The 27,071-nt window shown below is 36.7% G+C and overlaps 1 protein-coding gene across 1 annotated transcript; it reads left to right on the forward strand.

Annotated features, from left to right (window-relative positions):
• Positions 1-3,642: 3,642 nt before the first annotated feature.
• Positions 3,643-12,111, forward strand: LOC115968377 (homeobox-leucine zipper protein ROC8-like). The gene is made up of 10 exons (XM_031087763.1): positions 3,643-3,764; positions 4,698-4,815; positions 4,906-5,097; positions 6,440-6,886; positions 7,000-7,101; positions 7,214-7,417; positions 8,035-8,218; positions 8,502-8,770; positions 9,158-9,247; positions 11,725-12,111. The coding sequence occupies exons 1-10, from the start codon at positions 3,643-3,645 to the stop codon at positions 12,109-12,111; spliced, it is 2,115 nt and encodes a 704-aa protein (XP_030943623.1).
• Positions 12,112-27,071: the final 14,960 nt, after the last annotated feature.

The raw sequence follows: 27,071 nt of genomic DNA on the forward strand, positions 1-27,071 counted from the left end.
AATGTTGAATTTATCAAAGAGAGGGGAGCCTTATCTCTGATTCTCCAAGTTTGATAATATGGATTCATAGCAGCTGTTAGATTTTCATGCTCATCAATATGATTTGGACAAGAAATTGAACCATAAATGTGATCAATCAATGAATAAGCATTAAGAATTGTGACAATTTGATTCTTCCATGCAACGTAGTTACTTTAATTGAGATTGATGGATATAAGATTTGACATGTTTGAGAGAAGCAATAATTGTTGTTGTGATTATTAGGGAGTTATGGTGTTTTGGGAAATAGCGGTTAATGATGGTGTGGTGGTACTAGCATTTCAAGAAGAGGAGCCACTAATCAAAGCCCTAATATAATGTAAAATTTTTTGAAAAAGTGGAGATAATTTCTCAGTGAAAGAACTGTAAAGAAAAATGTCATTACTACTCAATCAATATGTAGAAGATCTATTCTTTTAGAGAGAGAGAGAGAGAGGATTATAATTAACTAACTACCGTTGGGCTCTGACAATAAATTAACCACTCTAACAAACTCTATAGGATCCATGAATCAAAGCTCTAATATGATCCAAACTTTAATAAAAAGGAGGAGAGATTTAATTCCTTAGTGAATGAAGTGCAACTAAAATTGTAATTAATATCTAATCAATTATGTACAAGATCTTTGCTTTCATAAACACACAACAGAGCCGAGAAGATAATAACTAACTAGCCGTTGGGCTCTAACAATAAATTAACCACTCTAACAAATTCTTTAACAACAAATGATTAACATTAACATGTGGCTTCATTATAATCAGCATGCAAGATAGCTCGTGTGAAAATGATTGAAAGTTGTTACTAAGACATGACATCATTTAGAAAGCATCTCTAAGTCTCTAGACCATGATACGCTGTTGTCCCTCTTGGGTACTTAATGTGATAGAATAGAAACGGCACCGCAATACGGTACTTAATTTTGAGCCTCATTAATTTGGGTTTTTAGGTTAATTTTATAATATAGGGTGCTGTTAACAGGTGCTATACAGCATCCGTTAATGTGATAAAATTTAAGGGAAATGCTAACGAGTGCTCTTAGGGCACTGGTTAAGAATCCAGTTAAAAAAAGTCTTTATGAGAAAAGAAAAAAAAAACAATTAATGTTTTGACAGTTTTTTTCATTTCCCATAAAAGTGATATTAAAACTTTCTTAAAATGGATTATTATTGAGTGCCCTTAGGGCACTCGTTAGCATGACCCAAAATTTAAAATAAACTATTCACATTTTTTTAGGGATTTGGAAAAAACTGAATATACATTAAATATGTGTCAGTTTACATGGAGAAAGTCAAATCATTTGGCAAAATTACAGTTGAATATTTCTCATTGAATGAAGTGCAAATAAAACAATAATTACTACCTAATCAATTATGTACAAGATCTTTATTTTTAAAGACACACATCAAAGCTTAGAGACACAGGGGCAAGGGAGAGAAGATAATAAATAATTAGCCAATGGGCTCTAATAATAAATTGACCACTCTAACAAACTCCCTAACAAACAAATGATTAACATATGGTTTTATTAGAAGGACAAAGTTTAGTTATAAAATTTATTGTAACCTTAGAATTAATACAACCTTACTCAATATGTTTTTATTGGAAGTGAATTTTGATAAATCCACCGATGGATTACATTTTCTTTTTATATTCACCATGCTTGCAAAATTTATAGAAAATTAAAGAATAATAGTTAGGGTCTGGTTAATGTGTGCCCTAAGGTTTGAAAATCTTTTTATGAAAAATTGAAAAAACTGTCAAAACAGTGAATTACTTTTTCATTTTTTCATAAAAAATTTTCTAAAATAGTTTACTAATATATGCCCTAAGGGCACACGTTAGTAAATCCCTAATAGTTATATCATCAATAAATTGTTTAAATTACAAGCTTTTGTAGTTTAAAATTATGTATAAAATATAAGCTTATAGATTATATAATAAATAATATCTGATTGATACAAAATTTGATATGTGTATTAAGAGCATAAAGAATATGCAATTCAACGATTAGATTTTCAAAATATGTAGTAATGTTTATTTTATTAAATAAGGTTGTAACCTTAGGTTATAACTAATTTTATAGCTAAATTTTGTCTTAACATGTAGTTTTATTATAATCAGCAAGCAAGATACTCATGCAAAAATGATTGAAGGCTGTTACATACTAAGACATGACATCGATCATTTAGAAATCATCTTAAGTCGCTAGACCAAAATATGTCATCGTCCCTCTCGGGTGCTAGATGTGCTAGAATAGAAACGCCACTGTAATGCAGTATTGTTGCTCTTATCACAATAAACTAGTCCTACTAATGCAGTTGATAAAAATAAAAAATAAATAAGTCCTACTAATCCAGTTTAAAAATTTTTCAAGCCTCATTAATTTGGGTTTTTGGTTAATGTACTCTAAACTTAGGAGATATAATCCAAAAATAGAACTTTCCAAACTTTTGAAGTCAAATTGTCAAAAAGGCCTAGGTGACAATTTCCACCTGCGATTAAAGAGAATGTCCTTATCAAAATTTTCCTAATACCTCTAAAGATGTATGAGAAATATCGGCCCCATGTGGTCAACCGAGCAGATAAGATCATCTCAAGTGGGACCCACCAAGTGGTCTTGGTGTCATTAAACTAATATGGCATTATTAGATTCTTGAAAATCACTAATTAGATTCTTAAAAATCATTAGAAATTGTTATTTCAAGTCATAGTTTTCGTGATTTTTTAAATTACACAATTGTGTAAAACAGTTTATATGTACAAATAACTACTTAAAGGAAATGAAAAATTCATCTCCAACGTTCCATCTGACGTTCACTAAAATATTTGTATCTTTTTTTAATTTTATTATTTAATTCCTAAGTAAAAGGGATTTTTATCCTCACGAATTTGAGATTAAACATGTACATAATTCAAATTCTTTTCTTTTTCTCATTAATTAATAGCTTCAAGCACGTTGTTAATTTCTTCAATAAACTAGAGCACCAAAAAGAAACTTAACGTGTTGATGAAAAGGTAAAGAACTACTTGCTCGTTATAGTCATCCTTATCATATTCTTTCTTAGTGAACGAGAAAGGAAATGAAGCCTTGAGAACTGTCAGTTACGTTTACTGCATACCTTACAAAAGAATGTAATATTGGAAACCATGCAGGTTGCCATTTTCTTTTGGTTAGGAATTTAGAATAAATCTTCCATACTTGGTAGCTTTCTTTCACAGCATATCCTACTCCCACCATTTTCGCTGACCTTTTTAGCTGTTACTTGGGTGGAGTTCATAGATTTGTGTCTAAAACCGAGAAAATGTTACTGAAATTTGAACCCAACAAATCCAAGACTAGACCCACCAGCCTCGCTCTCTTGATAGGGTTTTTTTGGTGATAATTTACTGTCCTTATATGGAGTTGACCCGTGTGAGGCCATATATGTCATGTACAATGTACTCCCATTCTGTCATGAATAGGTTATATAAATACAAGGTTTACAGACATAGACACCACAAGAATTAAGAAAGGAATTCAATTTCTCTCAAAAAAAGAAAAAGAAAGGAATTCAGTATTTTAAGGTTGTATTATCGCTTAGTGTAGTGTGCCTGAAACAGAAAATGGATTTCCCGATAGGAAGTGGTGGTGGTGGCTCAGGTGATGAGCAAGAACAATCGAATGCTCGCAAGGGGAAGAGGTCCTACCATCGCCATACCTCTCACCAGATACAGCAACTTGAAGCGTAAGAATTATCGTTGATTGATATGATTCCACAAGTCACCTTTTGTGTGTGTGTGTGTGTGTGTGTTCATCATATGCATATTTAGATCTAGAGCATATCCAAGTTTTGTTTCTAGATTGATCAGCGAGTAACCTTTTTCTTTTTGCCGATTTGATCACTTTTCTGATGTGGGTTTTGGCTATCCCTGTAAGGAGGGTGATGCCGGTGTACCTATTGGCTATTAATGGTTACGGTTCTTATTGTAGGAATTGATTTTTTTTTTTTCCTTATAATTGGGTGGGGGATTAGAATTCTGGTGGTTTCCGTTGGAAAACAAAGAAAATGTGTCGATCAGTTGAATTACAAGACTCTTAATATAGGAATTATTTTTAAATATTCACTTAGTAGAAAATTTGATCTTTAGTGGCATTGTTTAAGGATTATTTTTGTTTTATAGATTGTATTTATGAGAGATCGTCTTGCCATTACCTATAGGTAATGTGGTAATAATCTCCTATTTTTGTTAATTACCATCTTCTCTCCTCTCTTATTATTTTTGTGCTTTCATTTAATTCATATGTAAGACCCCGTACATATACTACTTAATATATATATATATATATATACACACATGAGTTTGAATTACAACTAATGTAACTTTAATTAATACCATATCATTTAATATTTTGTTATTGGATACAAATTTTAACAAATTTACTATTAAATTATATTTTCGTCGTATAGCTTATATTCTCACAAAATTTTAAAAAAGATGAGTAATCAACAACCATATCATCTATTAATGATATGATGGGGGGCATGTCCTTATGGTGTTAGTCTTTAGAAATCCACATGACGAGAGCCTGATATGGACACATCACGCCTATTAAATTGTCTCATATGATTGCTTGCCTCTCTCTAAGGCTAATGGGGTTTTCTATTGCTGAGATGTAGATTCTTCAAGGAATGCCCGCATCCGGATGATAACCAGCGGCGCCAGTTGAGCAGGGATCTTGGGCTTGAATCCAAACAGATAAAGTTCTGGTTCCAAAACAAGAGGACTCAAACAAAGGTTTAATTTTCTTATTTTCTCATTTTTGACGCTTTTGTATGAAAAATGATGCATGACCTTTTGTTATTCTTCCATGTCTATACTTTTCAGGCTCAACATGAGCGAGCAGATAACTCTACTCTACGGTCAGAGAACGATAAGATTCAATGCGAAAACCTTGCAATCAGAGAGGCACTGAAAAATGTGATTTGCCCATCATGTGGAGGTCCACCTTTCGGAGAAGAAGAACGGCAACGTAGCCTACAGAAACTACAGATCGAAAATGCCCAATTAAAAGAAGAGGCATGTTTCAATTGTCGAAAGAGTAATAATTATCACATTCTCACTATTGCACAAAATCCGTACAGAAGGGCGGAGTTGGGATTTTTTGTTTGAAAGGTCAAATTATGATACTAATATATTAGTCAAAAGTCAAGACAAACTATCACACACGTGCGTAAACATATACACATATACAAACCTTAATATTTTGATATTAGAGTAGGTGATAATTTATAAATATATTGTATACAAAACTATCGATCATTGACATAAGTATATTCGCTAGATAATTTTTTAGGAGAACTTATTATCTTTTAAACTCAAATTAGTATACAAAAATTGTCTAATTTGATATTATACATGTACAAAAAATGAATTTGAGAAAATAAATACTACCTTATCTTTATAACTATTAGACCAATTAACAAATTCTATTATTTTTTAAGAGCATCATTGGACTAACTTAAATATTTGAGAGGGAGGACTTCTATTTTTGTAGCTAAATATTTAGAGTTTTAACAACTATACATAAAATAAAAGAGTTTTTTAATATTTTGGAGGGGAGTCTAGTTATAGCTCTAACCCTGGAGATGAGCTGCGGAGTGAGGGAGAGCCGGTGACTGGAGATGAGCTGCCAAGTGAGGGAGAGCCGGACCTGTTGGTCGACGGTCAACAACATTACAAGTTTACAACAACAACAACAACAACAACAACAACAAAAAAAAAAAGAACCGATGACACAAACCTGGAGATGAGCTGCAGAGTGAGGGAGACTGGGAGAGCCGGTGACTGGAGATGGGCTACGGAGTAAAAGAGAGCCAGTCGGAGTGAGGGAGAGCTGCGTGAGGGAGGCTGAGTGATTTGGGGATTACCGAGTTAGGGATTTAGGTTAGAATTATAGGTTATATATATATATATATATAAAGGGCATTTTAGTAATTTAGGGTACCGGGTTTTAAGCGGGGCGGGTTTCGGGTCGGGTTTCGGGTTTTTTTAATAAAACCCTGGACCCAACCCGGATCCGCTTCGGGTTTTTTTTTTTAAATCCATACCCGACCCTATTCTTAATCGGACCGGGTAAAATCCGGCCCATTAGGGTCGGGCCGGACCGGGTACCCACGGGTCGGGCCGAAATTGCCATCCCTACCTGTCCATACACACTCTTTTATACAGATTGTCTGGACCGGCAAGTGTGTAACAATATTTAACCTAATAGAAACATTAACTAATCCTCTTATACACCTGGCTAGTTAAGATCTTCTCAAATCGAGTCATTTATCTATTAAATTTCTTTTTATTTTTTTTTATTTTTTATAACTTGGACAATTCACTTCATTGAAATTTAGTTGGAAATGTTTTGCAGCATGAAAAGGTATCCTGCCTTCTTGCCAAGTACATTGGAAAACCAATATCACAAATTGAGTCATCGACTCCTATGCTCGGATCTTCAATGGATGTACTGGCAGCGATTTCCCGGAATCAAGGTCCAGGGGCTGCCCTTGATCAAGGCCATGGTTCCAGTTCTCCATTAACATACCAATTCAAAAACATTTCAGACATGGAGAAGCCACTTGTGTTGGAGACTGCTGCCAGTGCCATGGATGAATTAATCAGACTTATGCGAATCAATGAACCTCTGTGGATCAAGTCCCCAGCTGATGGGGGATTTGTTCTTCATCGTGACAGTTATGACAAGATCTTCCCTAGGGCTAATCATTTCACGAACTCCACTGCTCGTGTCGAGGCATCAAAAGATTCAGAAATAGTGACCATGAAAGCAATGCACCTAGTTGAAAAGATTTTAAATTCGGTCAGCATTCATAACTTTTTTTCTTTTCATATCTCCTACACGGTAACATTAATCCTCAAAGTCTCCATATTTCTGGAACGATTCCAAATTAAGCAAAGCATTCAATTTTGCAGGATAAATGGATAGATCTTTTCCCCACAATTGTTACAAAAGCAAAGACAATTCAAGTGCTTGAACCTGGGATGCTAGCAAGTCGAAGTGGCTCGGTGCAGCTGGTAGTAGCCTTAGGAAAAAAACACTTCATCAAAATTATTATTTTTTCCTTTTTTTCTTACAGTTTTCTTTGATAATACAAATTTGTTATAAAAGTCAAGAGGTTAAATGCAGATGTACGAGCAAATGCACATTCTATCGCCTCTAGTACCGCCTAGGGAATTCTTCTTCATTCGCCATTGCCAGCAAATCGAATTAGGCGTCTGGTTAATTGTGGATTTCTCTTATGATTGCTCAAAAGAGAAAACCTCACCTTCCCGCTCTTGGAAGCTTCCCTCTGGATGCATGATTCAGGATATGCCTAACGGGTACTCCAAGGTCAGTAACTTTATTACATTAACATGATAATTTGGTTTTTCACATAGCAAAGAGCTAGATGTTGAACTTGGTTCTATTTATAGGACTTCTAAACTATGTTTGAGGCACAATTATGAAACATACACTTTGACTTTGGCCAAGTTCTATCCACTTTGACTTTGGCCAAGTTCCCAACTAATCCATCTCTTTCAAAATGTTCATTCTTATATTACCATAATGTGACATAATGTACTTTGAATTGGGTGTCATTTGCAAAAGCAGATATCATGCAAATTTTGTCACTCTAATGAAGACAATTTATTGTTCTCTTGAAAAATGGCATCACGAAAATATCGCTTATCTAAACCTTTCTAATAAGTAGTAATCAATCTACACCATCAACAAACTGTTAATTGTTTGACAGCATTTATACATTTCCTGAAGTTCCTAATGTTTTGGATGTCCTTATGTCATTAATAATCGCACACCGTTACTAATTACTATTGTCTTGACATTTCATGCTCCATTAAATCAATTTTTACAATTTCCTGATTTTAGTTCTGGCCAAAGACAATTATTTCTCAATTAAGTAACAAACTAAGTTGTGATCTCAAAGACCAATCTATATATTTTTATAGGTTACTTGGGTTGAACATGTGGAAGTGGATGATAAAACCCAAACTCATCGGCTGTATAGAGATCTCATATGCGGTAATATTGCTTATGGAGCAGCAAGATGGGTTGTTACACTTAAGAGGATGTGTGAGAGATATACTTACTCCATAGATGATATTGCACCAACTGGAATTGGAGGGCTAGGAGGTATACTCAGAATCATTAGTTAATGAATGCTCTAAGAACATTTGTTAGTGAATCATTTTATAAAAGTTTTTATGAGAAAAGAAAAAAAGTAATTGATTTTTTAACAGTTTTTTCTATTTCTTATAAAAGTGGTATCAAAATTTTCCTAAAATAGTTCATTAACAAATACTCTAATGTTACCCCGTTAATCAGACCCTATATATATCACATGCTTGCCTTTCATTTTTATTATTTACCTTGAATTAACTTTGGTAGTTTTAATATTAATGGTGTGATTTTCCAGTGCTTAATTTGCCTGAAGGTAAAAGGAGCATTATGAAGCTTTCCCACAGGATGGTGAAGAATTTTTGTGGAATGTTAAGCATGACAGGAAAACTGGATTTTCCTCAGTTATCTGAAGTCAACAATAGTGGGGTTCGAGTGTCTGTTCGTAAAAGCAGTGAACCAGGTCAGCCCAGTGGGATGATAGTTAGTGCTGCTACCTCTCTTTGGCTTCCTCTCCCACCTCACCATGTCTTTAGTTTCTTCAGAGAAGAGAAGACTCGAGTTCAGGTCCACCAAACTATATATATTTTACTTAAAATGTGAACATATATTTCTTCGTTTTGTATGTGAAATAATAAACGTAAACGAGTGAAAGAATATATAATTAGCCATAGCAATTTCAATTTTTATTTACTCCTTAAAAAGGCCATGTTTTGAAACAATTTAATTAATTCATAGTAAGGGTTCTAATTAGTTTAACTGATAAAATCTTTTATTATCAAATAAGATATCTAGGATTAAAACTCCGTCTATGCCAAAAATTAATAAGTATTTTTGTCTAATGATAAAATTATTTATTATTGAGTGGATGTCGTGAAGTTTAAATTTTTAGGTATCTTTTTTATAATAAAAAAAATATTAATTTATATTATGTATGCATTCATTGTCTGCTAGTGGGATGTTCTCTCCAATGGAAATCCAGTGCATGAGATAGCACGCATCGCAAGTGGAGCTCATCCAGGAAACTGTGTATCTGTTATTCGGGTAATTTTATTATTTGTTGTATCCATAGCTAGCATTACTCCCCCCTTCCACTTTTTTTTTTTTTTCCTTGTACAAATATGTATAAATTATTTATGTAATATTTGTTGGGCCAAAATCTAGGCTCATATGAATTAAGAAATTTAACAAATATATATTTGCTAACAAAACCAGAAAATATATATATATATATATATATATATATATATTTGAACGAAAATTATCAAGCCAAAGCCTTAACCTGACAATAAAAGAATAATCAATCACATGCATAATACAAAGATGTAAATAGAAAAACCTTTCACAAAGATTTACATGGAAAACTTTTTCCTTTTACATACTAAATTCAAATGAATCCATTTTAATAAAATTTGTTACAATATCTTCTCAAGTTTATGCCTAAGTTGAGATCTATATCAAATAGAATAATCTAACTTTTTAAAAGTTAATACAAATTTACCTAATATCATCACCCATTTTACATATAAGACATATTAATCCTAGTATAATAGGTTCTTAATGGCCTGTCTCCTAACTACTTGACCAACCATCTATAAAATTTCATAAACACCTAGTGAAGATATGGCAAACAAATAAAGTAACTCTATGTTAAGATCTATCAATACCATACAATAAGTCAATAATTAAAAGGTACAACAGCCCGAGTGACCAAACTTTTTTTTTTTTTTTTTATACAAGATAGAATTCTACTTTAGCCTAATCTAAGTATATCTGTGTGTGAAGCTCTCTCCTAAAGACTTGAAGCCCGACCCTTACCCCCCACACTCCACAATCATTTATACTTGTGGAGTAACCATTGCACTAAGGGTGACATCAATATAGTTGGAGCCATCCTAAAAGGGGAAATTTTATCACTTTGGTAAACAAAATCTTTTCTAATCAATTTCAAATTATCTGCTTTGTTGCTCCCAAAAACTACTCCCTAGAGAAAACCCAAGATTTTCTTCTTTTGAGTGTCTCATGACTAAAGGGGGAAAAACATGTTTTTCTTTACTCTCACACAGGCCCACTATATCTCCTTTTTCTCTCTTCTCACGTTGCAGCACACTCCGAAAAAAGCCACACAAAACTCTCTTTATATAATAAAAAATAATTGTTTCACACTTCTAGACGTACACTTCATACATAAATGTACACACTTTAACATGAGATGACTATATTTTTCAAGAATGTCCACATTTAATACATGATAACATATGATGTTTACAAATAATGTATGAAGGGAGTATGAGATCATCAATGGCCATAACAGCATAACCCCAACCACCTATAAAAGCTCCTAATTCTAGTAGCACACATCAACCTTTTTGACTCCTATACGCTCACATTCTTCCTATTAGAAAATACTTTTGAGTCCTAATTAATTGAGTTTTAACTCGTTAGGGTTGAACTACCAAGGTGCTGTGCAACTAACAATATTTGGATTAGGGAACAGGATCATGTAATGTATTATAATATGATTAAACCTTAAGTAAATTTCAATAAATACTAGCTTATATAGTTTGTTATAAACATATAGAAATGATTTTAAGTTATGAGTAACTAAGAATACTATAAATCTTACTACATAGCATCTCAAAAAATTAATTTTACTACATAGAATTTATTAATTGACGTGTCAACATTTAAATACAACACACTCAAAAAGTAATTAAAAAATTTATTTAGTATGTTATTGATATGACACCAATAATTAATTATGTTATTAATGTGATATTAGTTATATTCATTTATACATTTTATAGTAAAATTGGTAGCAATTTAGTATTTGTTTGGGAATTGCTTATTTCTGGTAACCTATTTACATAATATGAGAGAAAAAGGTAAAAGTTAGATTATTGAAATAAAGTAGAGACAAAACTAGTACAGGACCCACAAATAGTAGATAATTTAAGTAAAAATCTAGCTTTTAATTGATTGCCAAATGCACATTTAACATATCACCAATTATAGAAATCATTAATCATAAAAAGGTAATTCAGATTTTTAAATATTTATCATTGAGGTACTACTAATCATATTCATTACCATATCAATTTGTAAGTTTTTATAGAAAAATTTATAGTAAATTTAGCATTTTTTGGAAATTAAATGTTCTTGTTTAATAATTTACCTATTCGTGATTCCTCACATTGGTTCTTCTCATGAGTTTTGTGTTCATCTTAATGGTGTTTGTGAAGCAGCCTTTTATCCCCCACAGACTTCTTCCAATGAGTTTCGTTTTTATCTTATAGAAATCATTAATTATAAAAAGGCAATTCAGATTTTTAAATATTAATGGTTGAGGTGTCACTAATCACATTCTTTACCATATCAGTTTGTAAACTTATATAATAAAATTTATAGTAAATTTAACATTTCTTGGCAATTAAATGTTCTTGTTTAATAATTTACATTCCGCACATGCATTGATTCTTTTAATGATTTTGGTTTTCATCTTAATGGTGTTTGTGAAGCAGCCTTACATCCCTACAGAGAACAATATGCTGATGCTTCAAGAAACCTGCACAGATACAACGGGATCCTTAGTAGTCTATGCCCCCATGGACATACCAGCCATCAACATAGCTATGAATGGCGAGGACTCTTCAGAAGTACCAATACTTCCATCAGGGTTCATAATCTCTGGTGATGGTCGTCCTGAAACTGGCACTATTGATGCTTCTACAAGTGCAAATGCTGTAAGGTCAGGTGGTTCACTGCTTACAGTGGCTTTCCAGATATTGGTGTCTAGCCCCTCATCTTTGAAGCAACTGAACGTGGAATCTGTGGCCACAGTCAATACTCTTATCAGCTCCACCGTCCAAAGGATTAAGACTTCTTTGAATTGCTCTGGTTTGGATTGAACAAATGTGGAGGTTCAACTGTTGGTGTTATATTTACAGACCATATGGTTCTTTCTATTTGCTGCTTCTTTCAGTACATTAGTTTGAAAATAATATTCAGATAACTATAGAAAAGACATCATTGATACATTTACAGAGCGAAAAGTTCGCACTGTTTATTTGCTCCTTATCTCCTTGATAGTTTGTAAAGCAAGTTCCCTTCATATGGCTTTTGGGTTTAATTCCCCCCATTTAGCTCTCCTTACAAGGTGGCTTATAAAGGGGAGAGTTGTGATTTTATCTTATGTTTGGAGAGAACTTAACCTTTATATATATATATATATATGTGTGTGTGTGTGTGTGTGTGTGTGTAAGGACCAGATTTGAGTTCCTAGTTCAAATGATGAATAGATTCAGGCCCAAAAAGCCCAAAACAATGAATTTGTAGAGAGTGGATTGGAAAACTGGGCTAAGATGAGTTGTATGACAAATAAAGTGGGTTCAAATGACAAGAACAGAAAGATAGCTTGATTTAAACTAAAGAAAATCGTCCTCAGCACAGTCCGAAGAGATCAGCTCTTATATATTTTTCTTAAATTTGATTACAAGTTTGTTTCCTGATTGCTACAGTATTTCTCTCTTGATTTCTCGATCCCCTTCTCTCCTTGCCTCCCTCTCCTTTTATATTCTCTTCCCCTTTCATCTTTACCCTCCACGTGCAAACTAGATGGTTGTTGTTGATCCCTGTCCCATTAGCACCTTCTTGAAGTCTTTATGTAATAGCTGTAAGGCTGAAAACCATCGTTCAGGTATCACCTCCACATTAATGCAACCAGAGGGTTAGCTGCAGAGTATTTAATGCGGTGGTAGCAGTTTTCTCCTTAGATATTTTAGGACTCCTCCCTATCCTACGTTTCTGTGAAGCTTATCTGTATCAACAAAATTTCCTGAAACGTTCCCCAGGATGGCAAACCATCTCTCTAGACCTCGGATTTGGCCAGCCGATGAGGCATCCTCGGCCCACCCTCCTGGACCCTTATGACCAAAATTAACTTTCTCATTTACTAACATGAACTCCCCTAACAATATTTACTCCTCCTCGGACGACTTTACGTTCTCGAATTGGGCCCTAGACCCAATATATATATATATATATAAATAATGAGTTCCTGGGCCCAATATCCCTACAATAGCCCCTTGAGATTCTTCTTTTTGGCTCCTTGGGAAGAAAGGAGGATTTCGATGTAATGATAGTTCCTCGGCACCCATTTTACATCTCTTTTGATGGTACAAAGGCTCTTTTTAACTTCTCAAGGCCCACTCCTGACGCTTCAGCATTCGAGACTCTCCCTCATTAAATTTTTACAGCTCCATGTCCCCCATGTACTACAGCACGATGCGGATCCAACGGCTGGGGGCTCTGCTGAAACATGGGTGAGAATTTTCCCGCTTGTAACTTTCTCTTTGATATAAATACCACTCAAATCAATCACTCATCTCACTTTAGCATTCATTTCTTTTTAGCACACATACACTGAACCTGCAAACCTTCCCAACTCATTCATACTCTTACAAATACCAAAAGCCCATCTGATGATAATTTTCTTCTTTCTGTAAGTCTTCACAAATCTCTACACTTTACTTTTCTATACACTTTTTCTTTCTTTGTGTCCTTTCCTCCTTGGCTCTTCTTTCTTCTCATTATCTCCTTAGTATTTCCAACTCTTTCTTAGAAATGCGAAGGTTCGCTCATTTGGTAGACTCCGAGAAGGGAATAGAGAGTTTCAGAGCTCTGTATAGAATTCCCCCAGAAGCATTCATTAGGTACTGTAAGGAGGGAGAGTGGCATGAAAAAAGGTAAGAGGGAGAAGTAGAGATCCCAATGATTGCCTTCATAGAGGGTGGGATGAGAATTCTCATGGGTACCATAACCAGGGATTACCTTAGGGCCCATAGGTTAGCTTCCACCAGTGTGCCCCAAATATATTTAGGATTCTAGGGAATGTAGATGCCTTTAATGAAAGAATGGGATTAGGGTTGACCCACCATGATATCAACTAGGTTTACAACCTCCATCATTTAAAGGGACAGGGGTATTACCTAAAATTTAGGTACCCCGAGGTTAAGCTCATTCAGTGCCTCCCCGAACCCAACAAAGGCCTGAATAAGGATTTCCTAATCGTGTCAGGGGAATGGCACGATGGCCTCCCATGCCCGACAAGAGAAAGGCAGCCAGGTGGTGTTTTAGACTTAAGATGATTACTTTAAAGTTACCTCCTTTTTCTTTTCCTTTTGTTTGTGTTTGTGCATGAAATTCTCTTTGATTTGTATTATTCTTCACTAATGATGTTTTTTGTCTTTCCCAATGGTTTTGCAAACAAAAACGCGTCTATCCCCAACTTCAACCTTGTGAACCAGCAGAGTTTGGACAAAATCCTGAAGGCCGAGGTGTTCGTCCACATAGACGGTCAACTCAAGGCAACCCACCTGATATTGGACTACATTCCAATATCCAAGAGTTTCCAGGCACCAAAGTGTGTCATTAAGGCTAAGGATCCTTAGCTGTAACGAATCAGTGTTGCTACCCCAGACTTTCTCATTACTAGTCCTGTTCTAAAAGGCACACTCACCACCGAGCCAATACCCGAAGGCATACCAAAGGTAGCCTCGCCACCACAACAGACAACCAGAGTGGCCACTTCTTCTCACCCCGCTAACACAATAGTTAAAGTACCTAATTCCGAGGATGAGTTTGAAGTCTTTAATCAAGCTTTGTCCCCAGAAACTTCAACTTTTGACCTCGGCCATCCATTCATTCTGATACTAGACGAGATGGGGATTCAACGTAAGCCAAGGTCCACCCTACTAAACCTGATAGAGTCCCAACCGGGGAGGGATGCACCTGGAAAGGCAGCCCAAACTAAGCCTCCCACCCCCTACCTACCCTACCCCTCCGACTTGAACCTACCGACCTGAAAAGGAAAAAGAAGCCAAAGGGCAAGGAGGTGGTGAAAGTTGTAAAAACTCACCCCTCCCAAGAGGATGAGGCCCAAAGAGCGACCAAGCAAGCCAAGGTGGGGAAAAAGGGCGCTGAGAAAAGGAATGATCCTCAGGTCGCTCCTCTAGCCTAGACCCCTACCCCAATGTTAGATGGGGCTCCACTGCAAGCCAGTGCCTCCATCAGGGACTTCCAAGGAGGGACGGCCAGCTATGTGGCCGACGCGGTGGATTAAGCTCTGCTGCTCCCCGAGGACATGCCGAACTCCGGTCCATAAGGAGGTACGAGGTCTTTCTCAGCTTGAAGAGGTACCTCACCATGGTATGCATTCCACTTAGCCCCTTTTTTCTTCTTTTTTTTTTTTACTGCTTTTCTCTTTTTCTTTTTCTAATTTGTCCCTTTCCTCGACAAGTTGTTCAAGCCTCCTTTCGAGTGGAGGAGATAACCAACTACTGCCACCAACAGATGAAGAAGGAGGAAGGTGCAACACCACCGTAAAGGCCTTCAATGTGGCCGAAAAGAGCATTCAAGAGCTAAAGAATAAGTTGCTTGAGGAGGAGAGGGAAATAAAAAGTGTTGTAGCCACTCTAGACAACGCTGAGAGGCAAGCTGAGGGCTAATGGGTGCTCCTCCACAATGCCAAGGATCAGCTAGCCGCCTCCAAAGCATAGATCGTTGCATTTAAGAAGAAACTGGAGGAGGCCGAAAAGGCAAGGGAACAAGCGGAGAGGGCTCGGGATCAAGCCGAACAAGAGGGATATGATATAGGAGTGGCGGAGACCGAGGAAGCCCTCAGGGCTGAGGTCTCAGGGGTATGTAGGAACTACTGCTCCCAAGTATGGAATGAAGCTCTCAACCAAGCTGGCGTTGAGGCTTCATCTGCACTTAGAAGGGCAAAGAGTATATACTACCCCCTCGCCATCCGAGAATCTGTTCCTCCTAGCTCGAGGACTGACACTTCCTCCGAGGTGGCAGAAGCAGGCAAGGATAGTACAGCCAAGGTTCCAACCTCTTCTGACACCCCCTCCAAGGTGGTCAAGTAGCCCGAGGGCACAGAAAAGAAGAAGAACGCAAACCAGGGAATGGCCCTTAATGCCACGAAGCCCCCCACTGTCACCCAAGACCCTCTCGCTGAGAAAGAAGCTCCTAAAATGATAGAGATTATCCTAGCCTCTCTTCCCTTGCCTGCCAAGGCTGATCCTGTAAGCAAGGGCCCCGAGGTCTCAGAGGCAACATCCACTCAGTATGTCAAAGCCCATCCCAAGGAAAAGCGTGTAATAAAAAAGAAATAGGTTTCAGTGTAGTTTTTTCTTTTGTGTTTCTCTTTTCTTTTGTTTTGCTTGCAACTACTGTTTTGGTTTTCAAAGTTTGCAACCAAGTTGCCCCTTCTATACTTAAACTGCCTTGCTTTAAGGCTTTAATTAATGAAAGTTATACATATTTTCTTTCTTCCCATGATTTTCATACTAATGTTGATATATTTTCTATCTTATCCAACACTTAATAAACGTAGTAATGAGGTTAAACTCTTCTTATTAATCTGTATAAGTAATAGGAAAGTTATCCCATCTCATATGGTCAATAGCAAAACGAGTTAAATTTACCAAGTCCATCATCTCGGCAAAGCATAATTTTGACTTTAAGGACATACACAATAATGTAGGCTGCATACAGGTTTAAACTTACTATGCTCCCTACTCGCTAGTAAGCTTAGAGGACTAAAGGGATAATCAATTTTCAAACAAATACAAGTATGCCTACAAATGATTTAAGTGATGCTCATGAGCATCCACTTGAGCCTGTTATCACAATGAAGATCTTTGCTGTTTAGAATAGCTGATCATATTTAACATTCGAGTAATCAATAAGAAGTGCTAATTTACCTTAAGTATATAGGCCAAGGAGTCAAGCATAGCTAAGGTACTGTTTAACACTTAGAAAAATGATTAAAAGATATCAATTTACCCAAGGCATGTGATTCGAAGAGCCAAGCATCACTAAGGTTCTGTTTAACACTTAAATAAATGTCAGGAAGTGTTGATTTACCCAAAGCATGTGGTTCGAGGAGCCAAGCACAGCTAAAGTTCTTTTTAACACTTAGGAAAATGATTAAAAGATATCAATTTACCCAAGGTATGTGATCTGAGGAGTCATGCATGATCAAGGTTCTGTTTGATACTTAGATAAATGTCAGGAAGTGTTAATTTACCCAAAGCATGTGATTCGAGGATTCAGGCATAACTAAGGTTCTATTTAACACTTAGGAAAATGATTAAAATATATCAATTTATCTAAGGTATGTAGTCCGAGGAGTCAGGCATGACCAAGATTCTGTTTGATACTTAGATAAATGTCAGAAAGTGTTAATTTACCCAAAGCATGTTATCCAAGGAGCCAGTCATAGCTAAGGTTCTATTTAACACTTAGAAAAATGATTAAAAGATATCAATTTACCCAAAGTATGTGGTTCGAGGAGCCAAGCATGACTAATGTTCTGTTTAATACTTAGATAAATGTCAAGAAGTGTTAATTTACCCAAAGCATGTGGTCGAGGAGCCAGGCATAGCTAAAGTTCTGTTTAACACTTAGAAAAATGATTAAAAGATATCAATTTACCCAAGGCATGTGGTCTGAGGAGCCAGGCATGACCAAGGTTTTATTTGATACTTAGATAAGTGACAGGAAGTATTAATTTACCTAGAGTATATGGTCCGAGGAGCCAAACATAGCTAAAGTTCTGTTTAATACTCAGAAAAGTAACTTAACATATCAATTTACCCAACGTATGTGGTTTGAGGAGTTAGGCATGACTAATGTTTTGTTTGATATTTGGAATAACAATAATATGAAGTTCAACAGATAATGTAATAAACGAGAATGTGACAAGGAAGACTTTCATTAATAGTAGGGGAAATTACACTTTACCCACCTGTGGTTTGGCCCGTTTTAACAGTGTCCACCCGTGGTTTAAAAGTTATCACTTAACCCACCTGAGGTGGCCTCCGTTAGACCCCCGTTACCCACCTCTGTCCTTTCCGTTAAAAAATCCCCTTTACTATATAAGCCAAAATTAGAACCCAAATAGAACCCAAATAGAACCCTAAAACAAAGAACAAGCTCTCTCCCTCTCTCTACCTTAAAATCCCTAAAAATCCCCAAACCCATAATCCCTTTCTCTCTTCACTTAGATTGCCAAAGTGAAATCTGACACTTGCAAGCAAAAAGGTGTATTGAAGCTTGGGTTTTCCTCTATATCAACTTTAGCCCAATCTCCTTCACACTCTCCATCGAAGTCGCCAACACAAGCACCTGCTCCTAAAGCTTCAGCGCCATTACCTACAGTTAGAAAGACTTCAGTGCCTACTCTGTCTCCGGCAGTGGTGAATTTGAACAGATTGCTGGGTTTGTTTTGCAGATTTGTTTTTTTACTTGCAAATCTGGGTTTTTTTTTAGAGATCCAAGCAAAAGAAAGAGGTTTAGAGTTTTATTTTGTGATTGTTCTATGAAGAATTAAGTAGTGAATTTGAACAGATTGCTGGGTTTGTTTTGCAAATTTGTTTTTTTACTTGCAAATCTGGGTTTTTTTTTAGAGATCCAAGCAAAAGAAAGAGGTTTAGAGTTTTATTTTGTGATTGTTCTATGAAGAATTAAGTAGTGAATTTGAACAGATTGCTGGGTTTGTTTTTTGTAGTTTTTTTTTTTTTTTTTTTTTTTACTTGCAAATCTGGGTTTTTTTTTAGAGAACCCAACAAAAGAAAGAGGTTTAGAGTTTTATTTTGTGATTGTTCTATGAAGAATTAAGTAGTGAATTTGAACAGATTGCTGGGTTTATTTTTTGCAAATTTTTTTTTTACTAGCAAATCTGGGTTTTTTTTAGAGAACCCAGCAAAAGAAAGAGGGTTTGAGTTTTATTTTGTGATTTTTCTATGAAGAATTAAGTAGTGAATTTGAACAGATTGTTGGGTTTTTTTTTGTAGATTTTTTTTTTTACTTGCAAATTTGGGTTTTTTTTTAGAGAACCCAACAAAAGAAAGAGGGTTAGAGTTTTATTTTGTAATTGTTCTATGAAGAATTAAGTAGTGAATTTGAACAGATTGCTGGGTTTTTTTTTCTTTTTTTGCATTTTTTTTTCTTTTTTTACTTGCAAATCTAGGTTTTTTTTAGAGAACCCAGCAAAAGAAAGAGGGTTAGAGTTTTATTTTGTGATTGTTCTATGAAGAATTAAGTAGTGAATTTGAACAGATTGTTGGGTTTGTTTTTTGCATTTTTTTTTTTTTTTACTTGCAAATCTGGGTTTTTTTTAGACAACCCAGCAAAAGAAAAAGGTTTAGAGTTTTATTTTGTGATGGCTCTATGAAGAATTAAGTAGTCAATTTGAACAGATTGCTGGGTTTTTTTTTGCAGATTTTTTTTTTTTTTACTTGTAAATCTGGGTTTTTTATAGAGAACCCAGCAAAAGAAAGAGGGTTAGAGTTTTATTTTGTGATTGTTCTATGAAGAATTAAGTAGTCAATTTTTGGATTTAGCAGTGGAAGGCTAGCGAATCTGTGGGTGTATGTTCACATGGATTTGTGGCTTTGTTTGTGACTGTAGGTGTATTGGTTTTCTTTTATGTTTTATGTGAAGAAGAAGAAGAAGGAGAGAAAAGAGAAGAGAGACATAAAATATAATAAAAAAGACACATTTATCCCTATTTTTAACGGTGAAAAGGGAGAGGTGGGTAACGGGGGTCTAACGGAGGCCACCTCAGGTGGGTTAAGTGATAACTTTTAAACCACGGGTGGGTACTGTTAAAACAGGCCAAACCACAAGTGGATAAAGTGCAATTTCCCCTTAATAGTAATACATTTTCAGGTTATTTACATTCCAAGGGCATAATCCAACATTCTCATCTAGGAGAAATTATAGAGTCCTCTGGTGGACCACGTCACTTGTCCACCATTCCATTAAAAAACTTTCACTTGTTTAAAATTGTTGAGTTAATAATTAATTTCTGTTTAAAAAAATGTTCTAACTAACAATTTTAAACAAGTGGAAGTTTTTTAGTGGAATGGTGGACCACATCATTTGTCCACCATGTAGATCTTATAATTTCTCCTCATCTAGGTCTTCAAGATGATATGCACCTATTCCAGCCACCGAGGTGATGCAATATGGCCCTTCCCAGTTGGGCCCTAACTTTCCCCATGCTAGGTTCTTTGCAGTACCTAGAACCTTTCTCAACACCAAGTCTCCAAGCACCAGTGGCCTTAGCTTCACGTTGGCATCGTACTCTTGTTTGAGTTTGTGTTGATAATGGGCTAATTGGACCATGGCATTTTCTCTTTGCTCTTCAATTAAGTCTAGGCTCTTTCCTAACAGCTCATCATTGTTGCTCGGAGTGAAAGAACTCATTCTCAGTGTTGGGAATCCAGTCTTTAAAGGAATAACAGTCTCAATTCCATAAGTCATTGAAAAGGGGGTCTCCTCTGTGGACCTACGAGGTGTAGTCCGGTATGTCCAAAAGATGTGTGGTAATTCTTCTACCCATTTTCCCTTTGTGTCGTCCAGCCTTTTTTTAAGCCCACTCACTATGACCTTATTGACAGCTTCAACCTGTCCATTCCCCTGAGGATATGCCAAGGTAGAATATCTATTCGTTATGCCCAAGTCACAACAATATCTCCTGAAAACTTTGCTATCAAATTAAAGTCCATTGTCCGAGATGAGGGTACGAGGGATTCCAAACCAAGTAACAATATTTTTCCAAACAAATCTCTTGGCATCCACATCCCTAATATTTGCGAATGGTTCAGTTTCAACCCACTTGATGAAGTAGTCCGTGCCAACCAACAAATATCTCTTATTCCCTACTACCTTGGGAAAAGGACCTACAATGTCCAAACCCCATTGAGCAAATGGCAAAGGGCTAGATAGAGGATTAAGGACACCTCCTGGTTAGTGAATGTTTGGAGAAAATTTTTGGCATTGGTCACACTTCTTCACATATTCTTATACTTCCATTTACATATTTGGCCACCAATAGCCTTGAGTGAGTACCCTGTGAGACAAAGATCTACCCCCTGTATGGCTTCCACAAATTCCTTTATGTAATTCTTCCAAGAGTAGCTTAACTGCTTCAAGTTGTATGCATAGTAGATATGGGCCAAAAAAAGATCTCTTATACAATTTTTGGTCCTCAAACAGCCAAAATCGAGGAGCCTTTCTTCGCACCTTGTCAGCCTTTGACTTCTTCTTGGGTAAGACATCCTTCTTAAGGAACAGTACTATGGAGTTCATCCAGTTAGGTCCCACCCTAATCTGATGAATGTGAGCAACATTTCTCCCTACTTCAATAGGCTTACACAAGTTTTTCACAAAAATCACCCGAGGTAAACTTTGTGCCGAGGAGGTTGCTAGCGTGGCAAGAAAATCAGTATGTGTATTTCTATTTCTAGGGATTTGCGATAAATTAAAAGACTTAAATTCAAACTGTAAGTATCTAACCTGGTTCAAACATTCCTGCATTCTAAGATCTCTAGCCTCCAACTCTCCTTGAACTTAGCCCACAACCAACCTTGAATCAGAAAATATTTCCACTGCTTTTTCACCCATTTTCTGAACCATGGTCATCCCTACCAGTAGAGCTTCATAATCAATCTTAAGGATTTCTCAATTGTAATCCTCTCGGGAGATATCAAAACTAGCCCCACTCCAGATCCTCTATAGTTTACAACACCATCAACGTATACCTTCCAAGACAAAGGTTCTTGTAAGGAGATTGCACCAATCGATTTTTCATTCATGTTTTGCATCTCTACTCTCTCTTCTAATGGGGTTTCAACAAACTCAGCCACTAGATCAACAAGGATTTGACCCTTGATGGAGGTGCGAGGCATGTACTTGATATCAAAAGCCCCTAGGATCGTACCCCATTTTGCAACCCTCCCTATGTAATTAGCACTCCGAAGTAGAGATTTAAGTGAGAGCTGGGTTAGGACAACAATTGTGTGCGACTGGAAATAATGGGAGAACTTACATGTAGCATGCACCATCGCCAAAATGACCTTCTCTAGTGGTAGGTAACGAACCTCACCCTCATGTAGTGATTTACTCACATAGTAAATTGGCCTCTGCACACCACTATCAACCTGTACCAGCACTAAGCTTACCACATGGGAAGCCACTGCGATGTAGACAAACAAAACCTCATCCACCTCGGGCCTAGACATAATGGGGGGACGAGATAGATATTCTTTCAACTGCTGGAAGGCTAAAACACACTCCTCGGTCCATTCAAATCCCTTCCACTTGTTCAGCAATTGGAAGAAAGGTCTACACCTGTCTACTGACCAGGAGATGAATCGGTTTAAAGCAGCAGTCATCCCTATTAGTTTCTGGACCTCTTTGGGATTTCGAGATGGTTGTAAGTTATTGATTGCTTTAATCTGGTCAAGATTGACTTCAATTCCACAGTGTGTAACCATGTACCCCAAGAACTTACCTGATCCAACCCAAAAAGAACAATTAGAAGCATTGAGTCGCAGCTTATAACTCCTCAAGATCTCAAAGATATTCCCAAGATCGTTAATATGCTCAGATTCCAACTTACTCTTGACTACCATGTCGTCAATGTAAATCGCAATATTCTTCCCAAGTCGGAGCTTAAACATCCTGGTCATTATCCTCTGATAGGTAGACCCCGCATTTTTTATATTAAAGGGCATTACCTTGTAGTGGTAATTCCCAGTGGGAGTAACAAAAACTATTTTCTTTTGGTCATCCAAGGCTAAAGGTAATTGATGGTACCTTTGAAAGGCATCCAAAAAGTTCATCCGAGGATGGCCTACAGTCGCATCCACTAGCTAATCAATTCTAGGAATGGGGAAGGAATCCTTTGGATAGGCTTTGTTCAAGTTTGTGAAGTCTACACACACCTGTCACTTCCCATTCTTCTTCTTCACTACCACTGTATCAGCCAACCATTCAGAGTAGAATACTTATTTGATAGCTCCAGCCCACTTAAGCTTGTTCACCTCTTCCTTAACAGCATCAAAATGCTCTTTGGACCTAAAGAGGATAGCTGAGTTGACATTCAAATGGTGGCAAATGAAGTCAGGATCTACCCCAGGAGCCTCATAGGCATTCCAGGGGAACACATCAATATTCCTTCAAAGAAACGCCAATAGTTCTTCCTTCTCCCGATGAGGCAACTGAGCTCTGACTTGAAAAAACTTCTCCGGATCACTATCTATGGCAATTTCCTCCAACCTCTCACAATTTGCCTCCCTCGACACCACATCCGTAGATAGGACCAGAATCCTTGATTATTATGAGCCTCCTTCAACAAAGGCCGAGGACTCAGCTGCAGGTTGATGCATGATGGTAGCCACGAGGCACTGCCTAGCCATGGATTGACTCCCCAAGAGCTCCTCAATCCAGTCCCCTAATGAATACTTCACCTTCAAATGAAGAGTTGAAGAAACGGCCCCTAGGACATGAAGCTAGGGTCTAGCCATAATGGCCGTGTAGGGAGAGTATGCGTCCACCACAATAAAGTCTACTTCAACCACCTCCAAACTTGCCTGCACGGTTAACCTAATCTAACCCCTGGGGATGACAACCTTCCCATCAAAACTCACCAAAGGTGAATCATAGGCTGTCAGGCTTTCAAGTTTTAAGTTCAGCCCTCTGTATAGGTTAGGGTACATAATTTCTACACCACTGCCCTGGTCTACCATTACCCTCTTCACATCATACCCTCCTATCCTGAGGGTGACCACCAAAGTATCATCGTGTGGTTGGATGGTTCCCATTTTTTCCTTGTCCGAAAAACTCAGCGCCGGTCAGATTTCCACTCTAGCCCTCTTTGGCTCAGAGTTAGAGTCCTCGACTAGTAGCCAAGCTACAAACGTCACCCTGGAAGGAGGAGAACCGGTCCTCCCAAGTGCAGTGAAGATGACATTAATTGTGCCTAAAGGGGGCCTTGAAGAAGCGTTCCCTTGAGTCCTTGACCTCGATTGGTCTCCCTACTCGTTGGGCCAATACAAAAACTATTGTAACCTTCCTTATCTAACCAGTTGCTCCAAATGATTCCACAGAGTTCTGTAACCCTCGATGGTATGCCCCTATTCCTAGTGATATTGGCAGTGGAGGCTCTGGTTGCACATTAAGGGATCTCCTCCCCTTTTATTTGGTCATTTGAAGTATTGCTCGTTCTTGATTTTCTCCAAAACTTGATGCACTAGTTCTCGGAATACAGTGTTAACCACCTATCGAGGGTGTTTTTTGTGCGCATAGCCACGTGCCTTTGGAGGTGTGACTTTGCTAGGCCTGGATTTGTTTTGGAGAGGTCAACTCGGAACTCGACATTGGGCCACATAGACCAATGGCTACCGGTGTATTTTTAAGCCTACAAAACAGATGAAACCCAAAGTCTTAGAATCATGATAATGGTTGAAATAAATAAATAATATGCTTAGCATGATAGTTTTGATTAAATGGTGAGTTGATACGTTATTATTATGTATATTGAGTGATATCCAATATTAGAAAATAATTAATTAGGTGTCCAATGTCCAACAATGGGATAAGTCCAATAATCCATGTTTAGTTGCGGTTCATGGTTCATGTTCATCATAATAAGGTATGTTTAGCAATGGTTTATGACCAAGTAATATATGTCCATTGATGGTATATGTCCAAATGATACAACTCCAACAATGGTTTATGTCCAAGTAATATATGTCCATTGGTGGTATATCAATTTATTAATATGTATGTTTATTATTAGTAAAACCATGTTTATTAAATGGTGAGATAATGGTAAAATGATAATGAGTTAACATATACTCAATAATGTAATTTCAAAGATAGAGAAAACATTGACTTATCTTTTATGTTTCTGACTCCAGCCGTGTAGCATCACTTTGTTCTTCATGTGATTTATGGCTCCAGCCGTATAATGTTGGTGGGCTTCATAGTTTGTGGCTCTAGCCTTATACCTCATAGTTTAGAGCTCCAGCCGTAGGACAGCAGTGGACTTAGACATTTCAGCAGCGTGATAGAGTGAGTCCAGCGATACAATATGATATTATGAGTCCTTCCATGGTGACTTCATGATTGAAGGGGAAAAATGGGTGCAACTGGAGGGAGAGAGAGTATGTCCAGCCATGTGCATAGGTTGGTTAAGTTTATCCCCTTTCATCATACACTTAAATGACTTTCCCCATGTAATACTCTTTTAGTTTTTAGTCAAATATGAATGATATTGCCTTCCATAAAAAGGGCTTTTGATTTTATAAGTCTTTACCTTTCATAAGAAAGGGCTTTTAGTAATAAGTTCTTGGAAGAGTGTTTGATTTGTTTTAAGATGTGTGGAGATGGTAAGGAATATGTATATATTGTGAGATATGGTGTTTGTAATATGTATGGGAATTATATGTAGATATTTTGTTGGACATGGATCTTGTATATGTATACTTTGTGAGACATGGAGCATAGAGATATATGAGAAGTATGTATGGGTATTTTGTGAGGAATGTGTTTTGTAAAATAAATGGAAGTATGAGATAAATAAATGAAGGTTAAATGTAGTAAAGGCTGCTGCTGGGATTGTTTTTTTGTATTATGACATTGGTTATGTTGCTTTCTAAGAAAAGGGATTTTGTATGAGAAATAAAGAATGAGATGGAGATATGTTTTTAAGCAGTAAGATGATGATACTTCCAAATAATGGAGTGTGGGAAAGATGAGTAATGGGTAATGGTGTTGTAATATGTGTGTTGTGTTGTTATCTATGAAGAGAGATTTTGTAAGAGGGATGAAGAAAGATATGGAGATCTTTTAGAGATATGGCAACAAGATGAATGGAGTTTCAGAATATTGAAGATGAGAGAGGGCTAGTGTGTAATGGTGTGCTCTAAGAAGAGATATTTTTGTAAGGGAGATGGAGAAGTGTAAAAATGTGTATTTTGCAGCAAAATGAGTGAAGTTTCTGCATAAGAGGGTGAGATGGATCAAAGAGGGCAAAGATTAGAGAGAGGAGCCACTTGGTGTGTGGCTTGGTCTTCTTTTTATAGAGCCAAGCTATGTAACTAGATCAGAACTAGTTGAAGGGAAACTTAACAAATCAGGAAAAAACTTTGACAAAGTAAGTGGTCTTTTGTTTTTTGGCCAAAAGAAGAAAGTTTGAGACTTAATAGCTGAAGTTATAGCTGTAACAGCTATCAATCACAATTGTTACAGTTGGATGATGTCATCCGAATGACATCATTTGCTTGGAGGAAAGTATATGACATTAAATTCATGATTTGACTAAAGATGGTGAGATAAGCTTTATGATATTTTTCTGATATCATAGTTGGAGCTACTACAGAATGTGCTAGAACTGTTTCAGCTTTTGCAGAAGGTGTTTCTGCTTCTGCTGGAGCTATTTGCAGCTTAGCTAGAGCTGTTACAGCTTCTGCAGAAGCTATTTGCAGCTTCCGCTGGAGCTGTTTTTGGTGTTTTCTGCTAAGTTTTCTCTTTTAGAAAAAATATTTGATGAAGTTTTAGAGATGTAATTATGGTCTTTTTGTATCTTAACCAAATCTTGGAAAGTAAGGAGAGCATTTTAATGCTAGATATGAGATATTAATATATATTTAGTCATGTGCTTGGAATTGATTTAGATGATAATAATATAATTGATATGAAATACTTATATTATATGATGAACATTAATTTTTATATAAAGAGCATGGGGAGTTTTATCATTTTAAGTGTTATGTGATATGAACCCAATGTTACCTATTGCACACTGAGCTGTCAGAGTTCAAGGAATTGGGGAAGACACGCCAAGCAACATGCTTTCCTTTATCAACTTTGAACCACTAGAGCTTTACTGAACATACTTCTTGGCCCTCCAAACCACAACTCCCAAAATTCCCCCGATGAGACTCATGAGCTTGGATCATAAGCCAAAAATGAGATAATGTGTCATGAGCTTGAACCATGGGCTTTA

This window comes from Quercus lobata, chromosome 2, assembly GCF_001633185.2.
Source record: "Quercus lobata isolate SW786 chromosome 2, ValleyOak3.0 Primary Assembly, whole genome shotgun sequence".
In the NCBI taxonomy this organism is placed as follows: domain Eukaryota; kingdom Viridiplantae; phylum Streptophyta; class Magnoliopsida; order Fagales; family Fagaceae; genus Quercus; species Quercus lobata.